General features: G+C 43.3%; 1 protein-coding gene across 2 annotated transcripts; it reads left to right on the top strand.

Moving 5' to 3' along the window:
* Nucleotides 1–262: 262 nt before the first annotated feature.
* Uba5 (ubiquitin-like modifier activating enzyme 5) lies at nt 263–15,937 on the top strand. Of its 2 annotated transcripts, NM_001009669.2 has the most exons (12): nt 263–611; nt 3,044–3,089; nt 3,180–3,269; nt 6,296–6,405; nt 7,465–7,551; nt 8,082–8,166; nt 8,489–8,593; nt 8,738–8,865; nt 12,601–12,736; nt 12,978–13,056; nt 13,238–13,344; nt 14,910–15,937. In NM_001009669.2, the coding sequence occupies exons 1-12, from the start codon at nt 457–459 to the stop codon at nt 14,991–14,993; spliced, it is 1,212 nt and encodes a 403-aa protein (NP_001009669.1). In that variant the 5' UTR covers nt 263–456; the 3' UTR covers nt 14,994–15,937. The 2 variants fall into 2 exon arrangements, with proteins under 2 accessions (NP_001009669.1, XP_017451081.1); XM_017595592.3 differs by lacking the exons at nt 263–611; nt 3,044–3,089; nt 3,180–3,269 and adding an exon at nt 3,306–3,328 and having other exon boundaries at nt 14,910–15,933.
* The last annotated feature ends 1,515 nt before the right edge of the window (nt 15,938–17,452 follow it).

The raw sequence follows: 17,452 nt of genomic DNA, 5'->3' as shown, positions 1-17,452 counted from the left end.
CACAAACATCTGTCACCCTAGAATGACGCGCCAGCGGAAGAACTGTGCGGTCCGTCCAAGAAGAGAGTCCGTCAGAACCTTGAGCCCTGGACTAAAAGACCCCTGTGTTTCTCATGGCCTCCTAGATTAGAAAGGCCGAATTGCCGTCGACCTGATCTGGACACGTATGACGCTGACCCTGCTGCGACCTGGTTCTTGTTCTAGAGAGGCCAACTGTTTTCAGGAGTGTTTGTACCAAGGGGAGCGATGGCGGCGGCGCACCGGAAGTGGCGTGCGGAAGTCCGGTGGGCATGCCGGAGACGTGTCTTACTGGGACCATTGGAGTCGCTTCCCCGGTGTAGGGATCAGGAAGGCTGTGTCTAGTCCTCCTGAACTTCGTGAGCCCAGCAGAGCAGCGTGGGGCGGCGGCGACGGCGGCGGTCCGGCCTGGGATCGGGGGCCACCGGGAGCCCAGCCATGGCCGAGTCGGTGGAGCGGCTGCTGCAGCGGGTTGAGGAGCTGGAGCAGGAACTCGCCCGGGAGAGAAGCCGGCGGATTGCGGGGGACGGCCACTGCGGCCGGACCCGCATCCAGAAGATGAGCGACGAGGTGGTGGATTCCAATCCCTACAGGTGATCCATGGCGGGACGGGCAGGGCCACGCTCTGGTTGAAGGATTCAGCCGGCCTCCTGCCGCTCCATTCTTGCTGTGGAGGTCCTGTTCCCAGATGGGCAAGGCCACGTCTTATGCTAGTCAGAAGATAGTCTTCCCCAAGCGAGTTGACTCACGATTCTTCCTAGCATTCGGGAGGGTGAGCTAGGCGGAATTGTCGTGAGTTGCAGGCCAGCCTGGGCTACAGGAGTTCTAGGACACCTTGGGCTGTGTAGTGAGACTACCTTTTCCCACGGGGAAGACTATTAAAAAAAAAAAAAGTCCAAGCCAGCCATCCATATGGTGCAACTCTTCTGCCTGCTGTCCTGTACCCAGTTTCCTGTCACCATTATCTTATTCGTCTACCTCGCTCTGCATAGACTGACTGACAGAAAGCTCTGTCAGAACCTAACATCTCATGTAAAGCCTCCAAGGATAGACCACAGCTTCCTAAATGCCTCTTAGTGTAATGTAGATGGAGCAGGACGAGGAAGAGTTAGTTACTAGGATGCTCACGAACATCCCTGAATATCGAACTTTGCCAGGGCTGCTGACCCTTTGCTCTCCCTAAATGGACTTATTAGTTTATGAAGGAGAAGACAGAGCAGTGGCTATGGGGAAGGTATTTACATCAAGACTGAGTGGATTCATTTCTCAGCTTACTAAGTAGTCAGTAACTTCTAATTGGTTCTAACAGCTGCTGAGTTTCTGGTACAGATTACTCTCTGTAGGTGGGGCCGCAGGAATGCCTGTTTCTGCTGTAGTTTTGAAGCCTGAAGCAGTTTATGTGCAGTTCTTAGAACAGTAGTTGGACACGGCAAGCCTCGTAGACGACTGCAGTCAGTAGCATGCTTTTAGACCTTCCATTCCATGTGTTTTTTTTCTCACTGCATCTCTAGGGCATTGCTGCTGCTGTTTCTCTCTTATCCCACCAGTGAGAAAAGTGAAGAGAGCTATTTTAGAGGGATTGTAGTATATAATAGAATCTGTGGCATTAGGTTCCTCCCCAGTAAGTCACTAAGGCTATAAGCAGCAAGACTAAAAACTGGGTAGTTTTTAACCTAGGTAAAGTTCCAGAAAGAGGACTATGTGTGCTGTGGGCCTAGAGACACTCTTGGGTGGTGACGTTGGTAACTCCTGCATGTGAATGTACGTAGAAGTTTCTGAGAACTTCCTGAGTTAGGGTGAGTAAATGCAAGCACGTAGGAGATGAAGCAGGGAAGACACAGTTGCTGCCTTGAAGAATCGAGGTTATGGAAGAAAGGGAAGTTATAAATACCCACCCAGCAGTGAATAGTTATGATCTAACCAATGGGACTACGGCTCCTAACACAAGAAATGTTTATGCATCTGTGGTGGACATTTAAGAGTGAGAAGCAAGAAGTGAAAATACTGTAATAGTGTGTGTGCAGCCCTAGATAGGGTCACACGGGGTTAAAGTGGAGAGATGGGATCAACCAGAGGCCTGCTGACTTTCCTAACAACCACAGATTCACATACATAGCATACAGATCGAACACATGAAAACTTTAATATGTTATATAGGTGTTTACCACAGTGTGAACAAATGTGCCAGACACACACACACACACACACACACACACACACACACACACACTAATAGTGCAGATACGAAGTGCCTCTTTGACTCCTTGGCAAACAACAGATGCTTCCAAAAGCAGATATCCTTTATTATGGGCAGAGGCCATGAGCTTAGTTCATTGTCTTTATCTACTAAAAAAGCAAGGGAAAGTAATGACATTACTTAACATTTAAACCATTAGGTGTAGATCTTGGCTACACATTAAGATAAAGAAGTTATTTTAGAAGAAAAATACTGTTTCACAGGCAACACAGGAGAGTTCCTGGTCTCAATCCCAGTGATTTACTCATATCTAGTAAAAGTTAGCTTTTAAGCTTAGTTGGTCATCAAATTTGCTGTGTTTCCCAGGTTGACCATGAATTTCTAATCTTCCAGCCTCAGGCTTTCCAGTGCTAGGATTATAGACTAGGATTATAGGATTAATGCCAACATGTCCCGCTAGGATTACAGATGCATGCCACCACGTCCCGCTAGATTCCTCCTCTTTTGAAGTAGTAATGATTGAGTTTTGGTGATTGTTTCCTTTGATGGTGCCTGACTATAAACATCAGTGTTAACTAAAAGATTGCAAGCCTGGGGCTGGAAAGTGCAGGCTGCTCTTCACAGGACGCAGGTTTGATCCCCAGCACCCACACAGCAGCTCACCAGGCAGAACTCTAGTCCCAGGTGATCTGCCACCCTCCTCTGGCCTCTGTAGCCACTGCATATGCCCGCAGCACCGCGTGTACAGGCAACTCACCCATTCACATGAAAATAAAAATAAATGAAAAGACTGCAAGAGCTCTAAATTTGTTTTGTTTTTCCTTTAAGCCGTCTGATGGCATTGAAACGGATGGGAGTTGTCAGTGACTATGAGGTATGATGAACTTGATTTCGGGAAATGAGGATAATTTCTGGTGTCAAATTAAACAGAGAGTATTAACATGAACTGTTTTGTGTTTCACAGAAAATCCGTACCTATGCTGTAGCAATAGTAGGTGTTGGTGGAGTTGGTAGTGTGACTGCTGAAATGCTGACAAGATGTGGCATTGGTAAGGTAAAAAGATTTCTCTTTGCCTGTCCAGTAGGAAACTGTTCACTCCTGGAGCAAATCAGGTACAGCTTAGCACTCTACTGCTTAATCAGTGGTTTATGATTTCTGTTATATTAGTTAAATTGCTCCTCTCAAGAGGCCGAGTCATATCTCCTATTATATTGCTAATTGAACAAAGGGTACTTAATTGGGGTCCAGAAACGTTGGTTTAGGGCAGTGTATTGAGTAAGTAATTTGGAATTATTTTAGATACAGAACCTGTTAGAAATGATTCTGGGGTCACTCCCAAAACCCCACACGATCTGTGGCACTTTAGCAAGGCAGAAGTTTACTTCTGCAGGAGGGTGCATAGCCATGCCAAATCAAGCAGGCAAGCTCTCTCAATGGGGATTCCACTGGGCTTAGTTCCTGATGTAAGGGCTCCTGTGCCCCACTGTGGGTGGTCAGAGTTCAGCCTCACTCTACACAGTTGGCTAACTCAAAATGACACAGCTGTGAGCGCAGTACAACTTTTGGGAACAGGATAGAGTCTGGAGCATATACTTTTGATTGACCCTGGAGGAATTTAAGTTTCTGCCACATGTCTTTACAGATTTAATTATTATTATTTTTATTATTCGTATACATCTCAATCAGTCTCCTCTTCCTCTACTCTTCTCAGTCTCTCCCCTCAACAGTTTTTTAAAAATGAAATTTTGTCTGACTTTGATATAAAAGACAATGTATCTAAGTGGGTAAAGTATGCAAATGAAACACTCAGATCTTGAGAAATCTTATCAAGCACTCAATGGAACACACACAGAGTGAAGGCATTGAGTTTGAACTGGGAGTTGTTTCCGATTTTTTATTTAGCTCCTTTATTTTCTTTTTAAAACAGATGTGAATTGTAGAAAAGAAGTAACCTTCTGTCAGAATTTAATCTGTCAATCTTAATTTATAAAGCCAAGGACTATTGATGTTGCTTAGTGATTGAATAGATAAGTTTTCCACAATTATCTGCCCTCTTGTTATTTTCTTATAATGTATTTAAATGAGTAATTATATTTCATGTTTTATATTATAATACACTTAATTATATAATTATACAATATATTTCATTTGATATATATATATAACTTATACAATATATATAAAAAACATATTCTCCAATATCCGTTTGTCAATAGGTTAATATTAAAAGATAGTGGCTGCAAAATTGGCCCTCACTTATCAATATAAAGATGATGCCAACAAAATGCTGCAATGTTTATTATGATTTTAATATCTCTGAAGTGGTTTACAGAATCAGGCCAAAATATTGCTTGTGGATGACTTGAGTACTCGGTTGATTAACAGGATATCGGAGATGCTGAGATCAGTTGTTAAAAATGAGTATGAGGCCATATTAAAGCAGACTGCTAGACCTCAGCTATGTGGTTTTAATCCTTAGGTGTCAGGTAAACCAGAAAATTGTCATAACTGGTTTCCAGGTAATCTGACAGTACAGAGACTAAACCCTGAGAATGAATGACTGGAACCTTGCCTGGGTGCTTACTAGGAAGGAAGCTTCCAAAATCAGATATCCTTTATTATGGGCAGAGGCCATGAGCTTAGTTCATTGTCTTTATCACACATATTGCACTTTGTCACAGTGCAGCTATACATAGAACTCAGTCAGAATCTGACTCTTAATAGACTGCATATTAATATTGGTGCCGTGCTTCCTACCCCACCACCAATTCAAGGATGCTTCAGGTGCTGCTAGATGAGGCCACCGCAGTGGCTCCCAAGGCCTGCTATAATTAGAATCCTGGGACGACTTTGATGGCTCTCATGGCCGTTGTACTCATGAGTAAATAGGGATGCTGTCGGTGAGCTGCAGACACTGCATTTTCAGAAACTCTTCCAGTGATCTCACTGGATGCCCAGCTCTGTAAACTAAGACTGAATGGACGAGTTTCAGGAACTCTTGCTTCTAGCAATAAAACATAGACAAGAAGCTAATTGATGAAGGGTAGTGGGGAAATAGTGCTTTGGAGACCCAGAGCCCAGTTCTGTCCCTGCAGGTGTCTGCAGCTTCCTGGATCACCAAGTGTTCCTCCGCCACTTTGCTTTCCAGATGTGCTGCAGGCTGGAGAGTTGATGTCAATTTTCTCTGTGACCTAAACCAAGTAGGGGCAGAGTAACAACCTCTACTTCTTTGTACTCATTTAAAAGCTTTCTCTCACCTAGCAAATATTACTGAATGAGCCATGGTTTAGGGACTTGGGAGTTATAAAGGGCCTAAGTGGTATCTTTGCTTAATAAGCTATAAGCTATTGAAGGTTCTCCGGGTGTTGTTATAGGCAGGTTTTTTTTTCTTTTCTTTTTTTTTTTTTTTTTTTTGTTGTTGTTGTTGTTTTTTAAGTTTCTCTATTGAGAAGAGTAAAAGGAGGTCTGGGGATTTTGCTTTGTGGTAGAACAGTTGCCTAGCATGTATTAGGTCCCAGGTTCAAACCCTAGCACTGCACAAAAAGGAAAAGGGAAAGAATAAGATCTCATTTTTATAGATTCTAACCTGTTCTTACTGATAAGAAATATGAAATTCTGCTCATTTTAAGTGATATGTATGTGTGGTAAATACTGAAGTGGACCTAAGAATAGAGCAGGAACAGGAACTAACTGGTTGAATTTTCGCCTTGGCTTGAGTATGTGGTGCGTCATACAAAGGAAGTCAAGTTAAAGAGGAGGCAGTAGGATCTTGTCACCCTCCTAAAATTCAGTGTGAGAGTGAAATGGAACAGCCGTTCCTTCTCATTGAGCCATCTGTGGAAGCAGCATGGCCCTGGCTTAGGGAGGGCCACTGCACTGCCTCCTGCATTAGCTGTGTGTCCTCAGTACAAGCTCCAAGCTTCCTTGTCAGGAAGCCGAGGATAAAAGGAGCTATGTGTTTATCTCACAGGGCATTTAGTAAATCACTAAGCCTTAGAAGTAACTAATGTTCTCACGCCACAAACAGTGAGCCTTGTTTAATGTCGTTTTTCATCGAAACACCACTGTTTTTATTTTAGTTGCTACTCTTTGACTATGACAAGGTGGAGCTGGCCAACATGAATCGACTTTTCTTCCAGCCGTATCAAGCAGGGATGAGTAAGGTCCAAGCAGCAGAGCACACCCTGAGGTGACTTGGGTAGCGGGGTGTGTGTGTGTGTGTGTGTGTGTGTGTGTGTGTGTGTGTGTGCATGGAGTGGGATCTTGTTTTGTGACCTGTTGTGAGCTAAGCTGAGTGTAAACAGACTTGGCTTCTCTCCATGAAATGCATGTTTCACTTATACAAAGAATTCTCTTACTTCTTAGACCAGGGTTAGCAGACTTTGTATAGGGCTAGGGTGTGCATAGTTTCGTCTTCGCTGCCACGGCTTACCTGTGGCCACAGTGTGAGTCTAGTCACGGACAACACCAAGTGATTGGACATGCCTTTGTTCCCATCCAACTTAAGTGTTAGACTCTGAAATCTAAATTCTAGTTTTTACCTCGCAAAATGCCCTGAAAAAAATTACCCTGAACTATTAAAGAATAGTTCTGAAATACCTGTGGTGGGACATGTTACAAATTCCAACATACAGGAGCTTGAGGCACTTGTGAGGAATGGCCCAAAGTTGAGGTCAGCCTGGACTGTGTGAGAAGACTGCACCAACCAGAGATTCATAGCGGAACCCAAACCGGGCAGTTCTTACCTTAAGACTGTACTGAAACAGGGAGTGGGCCTGTAACATTTGGCTCATGGACTATGATGTGCCAGCCCCAAACTGTGGGGCCTCAAACATTCTTGAACTAAACTGAATAAGACTAAAGAGACTGCTGGGCTGACCTGGACCTTCCAGTAGCGGTGAAGGTTTTGTTCCCAGCACATGATCACTCTGGGTTAGTGGGTTAGGATGGAGGCATTCTTGTGGTCTTTATGACGTCTATATTAGCGTCCTACATTGGCCTTGCAGAAAGACACAGACATCAGTGGTATGTCGGGCTGCATGCATGGCTACAGTGCAGCGGTTGCAGCCTGCAGGCTGAGGGATGGACACAGGTGATCTGTGTGTCTTCACGCTCAAGTGCAACACAAGCCGTAGACAGGACTTTGTCGTCCTCACACCCACTGCCCCGCTCGCGCACTCAGCCCTCTCTAATGCTTTCTGTCCTGTTCCTACAAGGAGCACTTGTGACGGCTGCTTTTCCCTCTCAGGAGCATTAACCCTGATGTTCTGTTTGAAGTTCACAACTATAATATCACCACCGTGGAACACTTCGAACATTTCATGAATAGAATAAGGTAAAATGTATGAATATTTTATGTCATGTCTTGTTAAACAGCTCAGTTAAACAAGCGCTAGGAAGTCTATTGACACTTTTCCAGCTTTTAGGAGAAGTAATTTTTATGTAATGTTTATTAGAGTAGTTCTCTATTCAGAAAGTGGCTTAACTGCTGTATATATAACATTAAACATGATGCTATAATTGAAAATTGACTACACAAGTAAAATTACAATGTATGTTGCGTCCCACTGGGTGTGGTAGTGAATGCCTTTGACGCCAACACTTGGGAGGCCGAAACAGTAGGACTACAAGTGTCAGACCTTGCTTCAAGAAATAAGTCGGGATTTAATATGGGTTTGCATTTGGTTGCTTTTTGAGACAGGATTTCATGTGTCAAAGGGTTGGCATGGAGCCAGTGACGGTCCTCCTGCCTCAGCCACTCAGGTGTTAAGACCACAGGTGTCAGCTGTCAGGCCATAGGGCAGAACAAATAAATGTATTTTGTATCCTCCTTTTTTTCAAATACAACTTATTTTCCTTCTGTAGTAATGGGGGATTAGAAGAAGGACAACCTGTTGACCTAGTTCTTAGCTGTGTGGACAACTTTGAAGCTCGAATGGCAATAAATACAGTGAGTGTTATGTGAGGCGCTGCAGCCTGGGTTAACCCAGTGTTCTATGTAAATAGAGTGTTAAGCTTAAAGCCTGTCTTCATAGTTATCCTGAGCTTAAAATGTGTGGTAAGAGCTCTGACCTCATTTGTGATATGTTCTGCTGTGTGGGTTTTAAAGTTGGCGAATATTGTATGATAAGTATTCTAGTCACCATTGGGTTTTCCTTGCATTCATATAGTTTGTGTTTGTGTGTCTGTGTGCATGTATACGCCACCATATCCATGTCCACCAAGGGGGTTGGCAGTAATTTGTGCTGTTTTGTTTGCCTTTTCCTGTTAAGGCTTGTAATGAACTTGGTCAGACATGGATGGAATCTGGGGTCAGTGAAAACGCAGTTTCCGGGCACATCCAGCTTATGGTCCCTGGAGAGTCGGCTTGCTTTGCGGTAGGCCTTGTCCTGGCACCCTGTCACTGTTAGCTGTCAGTGACCTCTTGTAATGGTGTCTGCAACTCAAAGGAGTAAAGGAGGGGAGGGTAAAGCATTTCATTCTCTCTCTATCTCGTTTGAAACCGGTGTCTTCTTCTGTAGTGCGCACCACCACTTGTAGTTGCTTCAAACATTGATGAAAAAACCCTGAAACGAGAAGGCGTCTGCGCGGCCAGCCTCCCCACCACCATGGGAGTGGTTGCAGGGATCTTGGTACAAAATGTATTAAAGTAAGTGAGGGCTGATTTTTCTGAATTGTTTTGTACACCTTGGATAAAAATGTAATTCATACAGTACTTCAAGAATTGGTATTGCCAACTAAGTAGCTCTCTTAAACGTAAATTTGCTTTTAAGTATAGTATACATATGTGGACCTTTATTAGCAGTGTGTGAGTGTGTGTGTGTGTGTGTGTGTGTGTGTGTGTGTGTGTGTGTGTGTATGTACATACGTATGCACATGTATCTATGTGAGTATGTGTATATATGTTTGTTTAAATATCGGTTACTTTCTGCATTTGGAATAACTCTTGTCAATACTGCAGTGCTCTATATACCCCGCCCTGTATCACTGGAGCAGAGGCTGTACTAGGAGAATGCACCACTGGATATTTTCAACATGCTGCAGTCGTAATGCACTTCAGAGACTCTGGACCAGATAACCCCCGGCTCGGCCACTGTAGCACATGTGCTCTTTTGCTGATTTTGAAATGGGTGACACGTTACTGTGACATATTCATGGGTGACACGTTACTGTGACATATTTAGCAACTGAGTTAAAGCTGTACAGACAGACAGTGGGTGGGGACCAAGGCACAAATACACTTGCTCCTACTATCGTGATGCTCTTACTAAGCATCATTCAAATGTGATCTAACCAGAGAGACATTGCTATTATTCAAGATCAGATCCCTCAATGCTCGTTTTAACTGCAGCTAAAAGTGAGAAAAATGGGTTTTGCATAGCTATTGTTTGTGTCAGTTAATGAACAATTCACTCTTTAAGAGAATACTTCTTCAGAATTCCCTAACTCTGGCTAATTTTTGTCCCACTTGAGGCTTAGCAGCTGAGTTATGTCTACATCTCCAGTATAATCAATGCAATGAGGTAAATAAGTGTCCGGCGTCAGAAGTGTGGCCTGGGAGGGGTCATAACATGCATAGCACAACTCTGAAGGAGCAGTCTAGGGCTGCGTAGTACAAGACCTGTGCTGTCTAAGCATCAGTAGGAACTGAACATTTTCCGATGTTGTACAAAGAGGCTACGCATTGCCTTCAGGGTTCCTCCATTAACTTACATCTCCAAACGTTTATGTTATCACAGTGCTGCAGACAGCATCCTACATATGTCCTCGAAGGCCCAGTTTGTCTATAGTGTGGGTTTCTGCAGTTTACTTAACATATTACCTGGTTATCTCGGAAAGAGATTGTATCGTCCATCAAAGACTCCAGGGACTTGGCTCACACATGCTGTAGAAACATTAGTGTCTTCAAACTCTTAGCGCTTTGACCCTCAGAAGAATGGCTACTTCCGTTTCCACTCATTTGCTTAGAAAAACGGGCTGGGCACTCACGTTTTTTTCTGTGAATGATCATTGTACTATCATCTGCTGGGTTTTTTTTTTATCCCTTGTTATATATTTAAAGATCTATTTGTTTATTTAATGTGCGTTAGTGTTTTACCTGTATGTGTGTTGGCTCGAGGGTGTTGGATCTCCTGCAAGTGGAGTTACAGACAGTTGTGAGCTGCCATGTTGGTGCTGAGAACTGAACCTGGGTCCTCTGGAAAGCAGCCAGTGTACTTAACCATGAAGCCATATCTTCAGCCCCCTTGTTATATATTTAGAATATGTATTTTCAGATTTTTTTCTAGGAGTTTGATTTTTTAATCTTTATGTGTACATAATGTATGTGTGTGGGTGTGTGCATGCACTCTTGCTTGTGTGTGTATCCAGGCATATGCTTATGCTGCACGTGAAGAAGTTGGTCGATAGCCTCCGTTGTCAGTCTTCACCTCCGCCTTGTGTGGGGATACTGCCTGCCTTTTATTGGTCACCTTTGCAGAATAGCCTTTGGCTATCCCGGGTCTGTCCTGGGTCTGTCCTAGGACTTCCTGCCCATTTGCCTGCAGACCAGTGCGATGGAGGCATTTTGACTTCCCCGATGATCCGGCTTGTGTAAAGTTGTTGAAGGAATAGCCAAGACAAGCTCTTAAAGAGAATGCCATTTGACAAGGGCAGGGTCACAGTGGACTCTTATGTGTTGGAAATGTTTGATTTCACCTGATACTGTTTACATCAGTGACTTAGTATAGTTCTGGTTTACTGCATTTAAAGGTATATAGTTATAGTAGGTTATATTGTTTTTTTAATTAAATTTAGTATCACATGCCATATTTTTGTCTGGGGGTATGCATGTGTGCACATATGTCTAAGGTATGCTTTTCTGTGCATCCATATGTGAAGGCCGGAGGGCAACATTGTGTGTCTTTGTCCGTTTCTTTACTTTTGACAGTTTGATGCATGTGTGAAGTACATTATGATTTCTGTAACCTCTTCTCCACCTCTCGTACTCTCCTTCCCACCCCTTTTACTCCTGACACTCCTGACAAATCTTCCCACATTTATGACTATTACTGTTTCAAGACTCACTAAATTTTGTGGCTGTCTGCGCAGGGTGGTTCCGTGCCAGGTAGGCAGTGTTTGTAGCCCTTCTGCTGTCTGTGGCTCTTGAGTCCTTTCCACCTCCTCTGCTGCAGGATGGATGGGTATAGATGTCCTTCCTGTTTAGGCCTGAGCACTCAGCCATCTCTTATCACTTCTCCTCAAGCAGCCATGTGTCTGTGTATTCAGTGCTGATCATTGCAAAGAGAGGCTTCTCTCTAAGACTAGGGTAGCATCTGTCTGTCATGGGTATACGTCTAGAGATTTAGCATACAGTCTGGTGCTGTGATAGGTTCCACAAACACAAACAGCAGTGGTGATTCGCCCTCAGGGCCTAAGACTTCAGCCATGGGTTTCTGATTGCTTTTACAGTACCAGGTTTGAATTCTCTTTTGTAGAGCAGGCCTCAAATCCAGTCAGAGGAGGTTGGTTCCGACCTCACACCTCCGCCAGTATTGGTGCCATTACTCCACCTGTGGGCACATCTTGCCTGGCAGGCTGATATCGGTTATAGGGTTTACAACTGGATAAGCCCATTGATGCCTTTTCTCCCCCAGCGGCCTGCATAGCACCTTCTGGCACTATAAAAGCTAGCCAGGGGGAAGAGGCTTCTAGCTCACTTTCAATTTGATTTCTCTATGCCTTGCATCTAAGGTGTGTACCACATTGTTTTTTGAGACAAGGCCTCTTAGTGATGTAGGAACTCACTGTTTTGGCTGTCTCCATTCCCTTCTCCCTCTCAGACATGGGATTACAGCTCATGATGCTGTGCCTTTTATGTGGGCACTGGGGATCCAAACTCAGGTTCTCACACTTGCACAGCAAGGGCTCCATTCATTGAGCCGTCTCCCCAGGCCCACTCAGAAGCTCAGGCTTTAGAAACACCTCCCTCACCTGGCAGTCCTCCAAGACCAGTGCGCTTCTCCTGAGGTGAGCATGCTGTACTTGCCAGCAGCTCATCTTTATCAGGCTCAGTGATGGAAGGGGGTGAGCTGTCCTTTCCTTCACTTATTTAACAAATATCCACGCATCTACTGTGAGCCAAGGTCTCTAAGTAAGGTGGAGAAAGTCACTGTTTTCTAAGTTTTTAGAAAATTCATTACCTATTTTATAATTTACTTACTTCTAGTACTTTGTTTATTTAAGCCTACTTTGATTTTCTCTTTCCTTTTGTGTTTTGAGATGAGGTCTCATTGTATATCCTGGCTGACCTAGAACTCACAGAAATCCAACTGCCTCTGCCTCCCAAATGCTAGGACTAAAGGTGTGCACCACCATCCCTGGCTAATTTGATTTTCTTTTTCAGGTTTCTGTTAAAATTTGGGACTGTCAGTTTTTACCTCGGATACAATGCCATGCAGGACTTCTTCCCTACCATGTTCATGAAGCCAAACCCTCAGTGTGATGACAAAAACTGTAGGAAGCAACAAGAAGAATACAAGGTACACACAGTCAGAAAATTTGAGGATGCCATCACCTAGGACAGTGACTCTCACAAGAGACAGATTCGGAATATAATATAAATGGATTCTGGATTTTTATAGTTTTAGTTAATTTAGCATACTGGGAAAACAAACATCCATTCTTGCTTTTGGTAAGATCAGATGCCTGTGTGAGTGCTTGAGGAGTGCTGCAGAGAGCTGAGAAGGAGTAACGTTGTGTTGGTACTTTTTGCATCCACAGAAGAGGGCACCAGCGCAGCCCACGCAGGAGACTGCGCCCCAAGAGGAGGAAGAGGTAGTTCATGAGGACAACGAGTGGGGTAAGAAGCCATCACACTCACACTGTGAATCTACTCTTTCCTGGGAGGAAATCGAAGGTCATACAGAATTTTAAACAATGTTTACAGTGTTTTCTGGGAGGGAATGTACTATTACACAAAAGTATAAATAATTCTTGTGGTTTTCTTGAGAGTGAGCTCAGAGTCACGTTTAATCCTACAGGTATTGAGCTGGTGTCTGAGGTTTCAGAAGAGGAACTGAAGAACTCGTCAGGTCCTGTTCCCACCTTACCTGAAGGAATTACAGTGGCATACACAGTCCCAAAGAAGGTATTTGTGAAATCTGATTTGCCCATATATAAATGTCAGATAAGAGAAATAATGTCTTTCTCTTCTTTCAGCTTTATCTTATGTTGTAGGCTAGTGGGGCATTTCCTGTTTTAGATATTTACATGTAGGCAGTGAGGTATTAACCAGATATTCAGTGTCAGCAAATTTGAAACTGAGAAAGTGGAGACTTTTAAAAATTCACTGATGTATCAGTACAATAGATTTTGGTTAAAATAAAATATTACTTTTACATAGTGATAGTTTTAGCCACAAACCCACTGAGGTTTACTTCAGGAAAGGGTGATGGTGATCCTAGCACCCAGGAGGCTGAGGCAGCAGATTTGCAGGTCTGAGATGAACCTGGATATGCAATATCATGGAAGTGGAGGTCATGGGAGGTCATGGGAGGTCATGGGAGGTCATGGGAGGTCATGGGAGAGGTGCGGGGTGGTGGGTGAGGGGGAGAGAAAGAGAGGAGGGAGAGAGAGGGAAGCGAAGGAAGGGGACGGAGGGGAGAGAGAGAAAGCATGTACACCAGAAAACCTAAGAAGATAGAGACTGTCAAGTGAAGACTTACAGATCAGGGCTCAGATCACCAGACAAGAAGACAGATAGGCAGTAGGCATTGAAAAGCTGCTAACCATTAGTAGTCATCAGGGGTATCAGATGAAGGCCAGTGAGGCACATCTCACTCTAAGTGAAAGAGGTGAAGAGCTGTGCAGAAAGTGAGCCTAGACGGTAGCATTGCTGTCAGCAATGTAAATTAGTGCATCCATTCTGGAAGACAACAGAGGCTTCTCAGAACATTAGAACGACTGTATATGTGATCCAGTACTCCCACCGGGCGTGAGGTATATATCTAAAGTATATATTGGTCAAAATGTCCTTTGACCAATAAATAGAAGATACAAGTGCACACATGCGCATGTGCACACACAGTGGACTCCTGCTGAGCAGAAGAGAATGACAACTTGTTACTTGTTAGAGGGTAGATGGAACTGCAAGTAATTAAGTAAAATAGATGGACGGCACATCACATGATCTCAGACTCTGCAAGGTTCGATGTTATAGAAGTCGAGAGTGGACTAGTGCTCTCAGGGATGAGCAGGGCAGGAGGGAAAGGTTGATGAGCAGCTTGTAAGTCACAGCTAGCCAGGGACACTAAGCTCTGGTCTGTCACAGAAGGGTGGCTGTAGGCAGTCCTTGTTTATGTTAAGAAAGCGAAAGGAAATGATGCTTGAGTGATGTCATTACAAAGACATGTTTAGAGGGATATGCTTATCCCGGCGTGAACATTACAGTGTCCCTTAACTTCATGGTCCAATATAAATGAGTGTGATTTTATATTAAAAAGTACACTCAGTAGGACTGCCAGGAATATTGAAGTTGCTGCCTCCTGAACAACCTTTTGGTGGGTAATATAGAGAATTTGATGTCTAAAAATACTTTGAAATATATCAGAAAATCCGGTTTCTCAGCAAACCGAGCATGGTAAACCGAGCAGACTGCTGAGGACAAGCAGTGTGGCACGGTTCCATTCATGGTACTTCCCCTTTTGTTGACAGAGAGAGGATTCTGTTTCTGAAGTAACGGTGGAAGATTCTGGTGAAAGCTTGGAAGATCTCATGGCCAGGATGAAGAAGATGTAGACAGTGGGCTGGCACCTGCCGTGTTTCCTTGCTTGCGCTATTACTCCCTTGGAATTAAACAGTCAGAACTAATAAAACTTAGTGCCACCTTGGTTGGTTCGTGAATCATCACTGAGTCGTTACGCTGTATGGAACACTAGTGGTTTCTTCGTGCTTCCCTGTACAGCCTGATCAGTACCACAACTACAGGAAGGAGAGGAGCGGGCCATCCCATTCCATAACTCCCTTTATGTAATCCCACGTCTGTGGCCTGAGGCTCTGGACGATAAATAGCACAAATGGAGGAAGGACTGTGTAACCTGCTAGCTGTGGTGACAAGTGTCTGAGTGAATGGCTTCCTACAGTTAACCCACTCATAGTCTGACCAGGAGTGACTTAAAACAGCCTATAGAATAAAAACATGCCTCAGATGTTTCTGGATGAAATAGAAGCAGAATGCCTTCATTGGTAGTGTATAAACCCATGGGTCGAATCTTTAGGGCAAAGCCTAGATAAACGTGAGCCGTTTTCATGCAGACAGAAGTACATCCAGGAGACATTGGTTACAGTCTAACTTTCCTCGACCAAGGAGAAGGCATTGCTCTCTGTAGCAGAAGCGTCCAGAGTCACCATGTTACTGGAGAACACCGTCCATACTATACTATACCCATCCCAGGGCTCCTCAATACCTGATCTATAATACTGAGATGCTAGCGAGGCTTGTCAACAACGAACTCAGACTGCCTCTGCAGAGGTGAGCAGGTATCAATTCCCTGCAAGGGTTCCACTTCCCAACTGTGAGCACCTCAATTGTAAACGGATGCCGGATGTGAACTATTGGTGTTTTAACCTTGAAGATATGGGATGTGTCATTATGAATGTCTAAATTATATGTATCGGGAAATGTTAGCAGAAGTTAAAAGTGCCATTCTCTCTTGTAAAATAAAGTTGTAAAGACCAACTCACGTTCAGTGCACTCGCTTTGAGATTGCACTATTTCATGTGGTTTTTATAGTTATGGTGAAGTTGAATGTTTCTAGCTTTGAAAGTTAACGTTTATGTTGCCTTGATTTTTAAAATTTTTACAACTGTTTTTACAGAATATAAGCATATTGGATTGGAGAATAACTTTAAATCACCAGACATGTTTTACATTTTAAGATGGAGTACATTTTTTTTTCTAGAATAATTCTTTAGAATTACTGGTCCATGAATTTTCAAGGTCCACCGTCTTCTGAAGATCTGCTTACTGTACCAAATTCTAATGCATCTTACTCTTACCTAGTAGTGTCGTGAGAACTACTGGGTTATCTCAAGCAAACAAACCAACCCAAGCTGGCAGCAGGCACCTGCGATCCAGTACTGTTCTCCCCGTAGTCAGCCACAGAGACTGAGGGGCAACAGGCAGAGGGTGAGAATTATCACGGAGAGGTTCTAGAAATCCGGCCAGATTTATGAACACTGTATCCTAACAAAGGCAAGGAGTTCCAATACCGTCTTACCACAGTGACTCCAGGATCTGGAGTCTAGACGGCAGTAAGCAGGCACACTTCTGTTTCTCACTGCTAGCAGAAAGGTAATCTGTGCCTCTGCTTAGATCTTTGTGTTTCCTTCTCATTCTCCCTGGACACCCACAAATGTAGACCCGTAGGAAAAGGCAATGACTTTATGTCAGAGCTTTGACCTCCCCAGATCACAGTTTTGTTTTTCATAATTCCCATTCTGAAATGTACTGAAGACAAGTTAGAGCAAAATTTGGTTCCTGCCAGTCATTTATTATTGAGAGACTTGTCTGAAGATTACCATTTTGCTGTGTGTGTGTGAGTGTGTTTTAACATGAACACAATCTGGGAGGCACACCTATGTTAACATCTGAACCAAACAGCTGTTGATGTGAGAACATCAGACTGCTTTAGAATCACACATGTACACGCAAAGGTTCCTCACAGCTGCTCTTCACGTTCTCACGAAGGCAAAGAACACACTGTTAATGCAGTGAGTAGATAAAGTAAGGATTTTATTATGTACTAAACTTGAATATATAACTTAGAGAAAAATATAATTTAGTGACCACCTCAGTTATAATTTGTGCCATAAAGTCCATTAAATAACACTGCAGTTTCTAAAATATTTTGTATAGTTCTCAAATCTAAATTTTAGAAGAACAAAGAATATGTTTATTTGAAGAATCTTTTAGAGTACTGGTCACAGATTATTTCTCAAAGTTTTTTTTAATTTAAGGAAATTAATACTATATTTTCAGTGTATTAAATTAGTCATGAAATAGATTTTTAAGCTTTGATATGCTAGTTATAAAATCAATGTCTAATATGCTCACGAATTCTGTTATTTGTACCTTTCAGAGGGGGCAAACCCCAAAGATAGGTTATGGTCATATTTTAGCCTTTCATTTCCTCTGAGCCTCCTCCAAAAGGTGGAAGGAGAAAGCTTATTTTGTCACGTCCCGTATAACTTAAGTC

The sequence above is a fragment of the Rattus norvegicus genome, chromosome 8 (assembly GCF_036323735.1).
Source record: "Rattus norvegicus strain BN/NHsdMcwi chromosome 8, GRCr8, whole genome shotgun sequence".
Lineage (NCBI taxonomy): Eukaryota > Metazoa > Chordata > Mammalia > Rodentia > Muridae > Rattus > Rattus norvegicus.
Note: the sequence above shows the minus strand (reverse complement) of the source record. Positions and strands in the feature narration are given on the sequence as shown.

Coding starts and splice junctions, on each gene's coding strand:
- Uba5 (NM_001009669.2), top strand. CDS start 457: ATGGCCGAGTCGGTGGAGCGGCTGCTGCAGCGGGTTGAGGAGCTGGAG. Junction 6,406..7,464: donor GCAGCAGAGCACACCCTGAG/GTGACTTGGGTA, acceptor TTTCCCTCTCAG/GAGCATTAACCCTGATGTTC. Junction 8,866..12,600: donor TTGGTACAAAATGTATTAAA/GTAAGTGAGGGC, acceptor TTTCTTTTTCAG/GTTTCTGTTAAAATTTGGGA.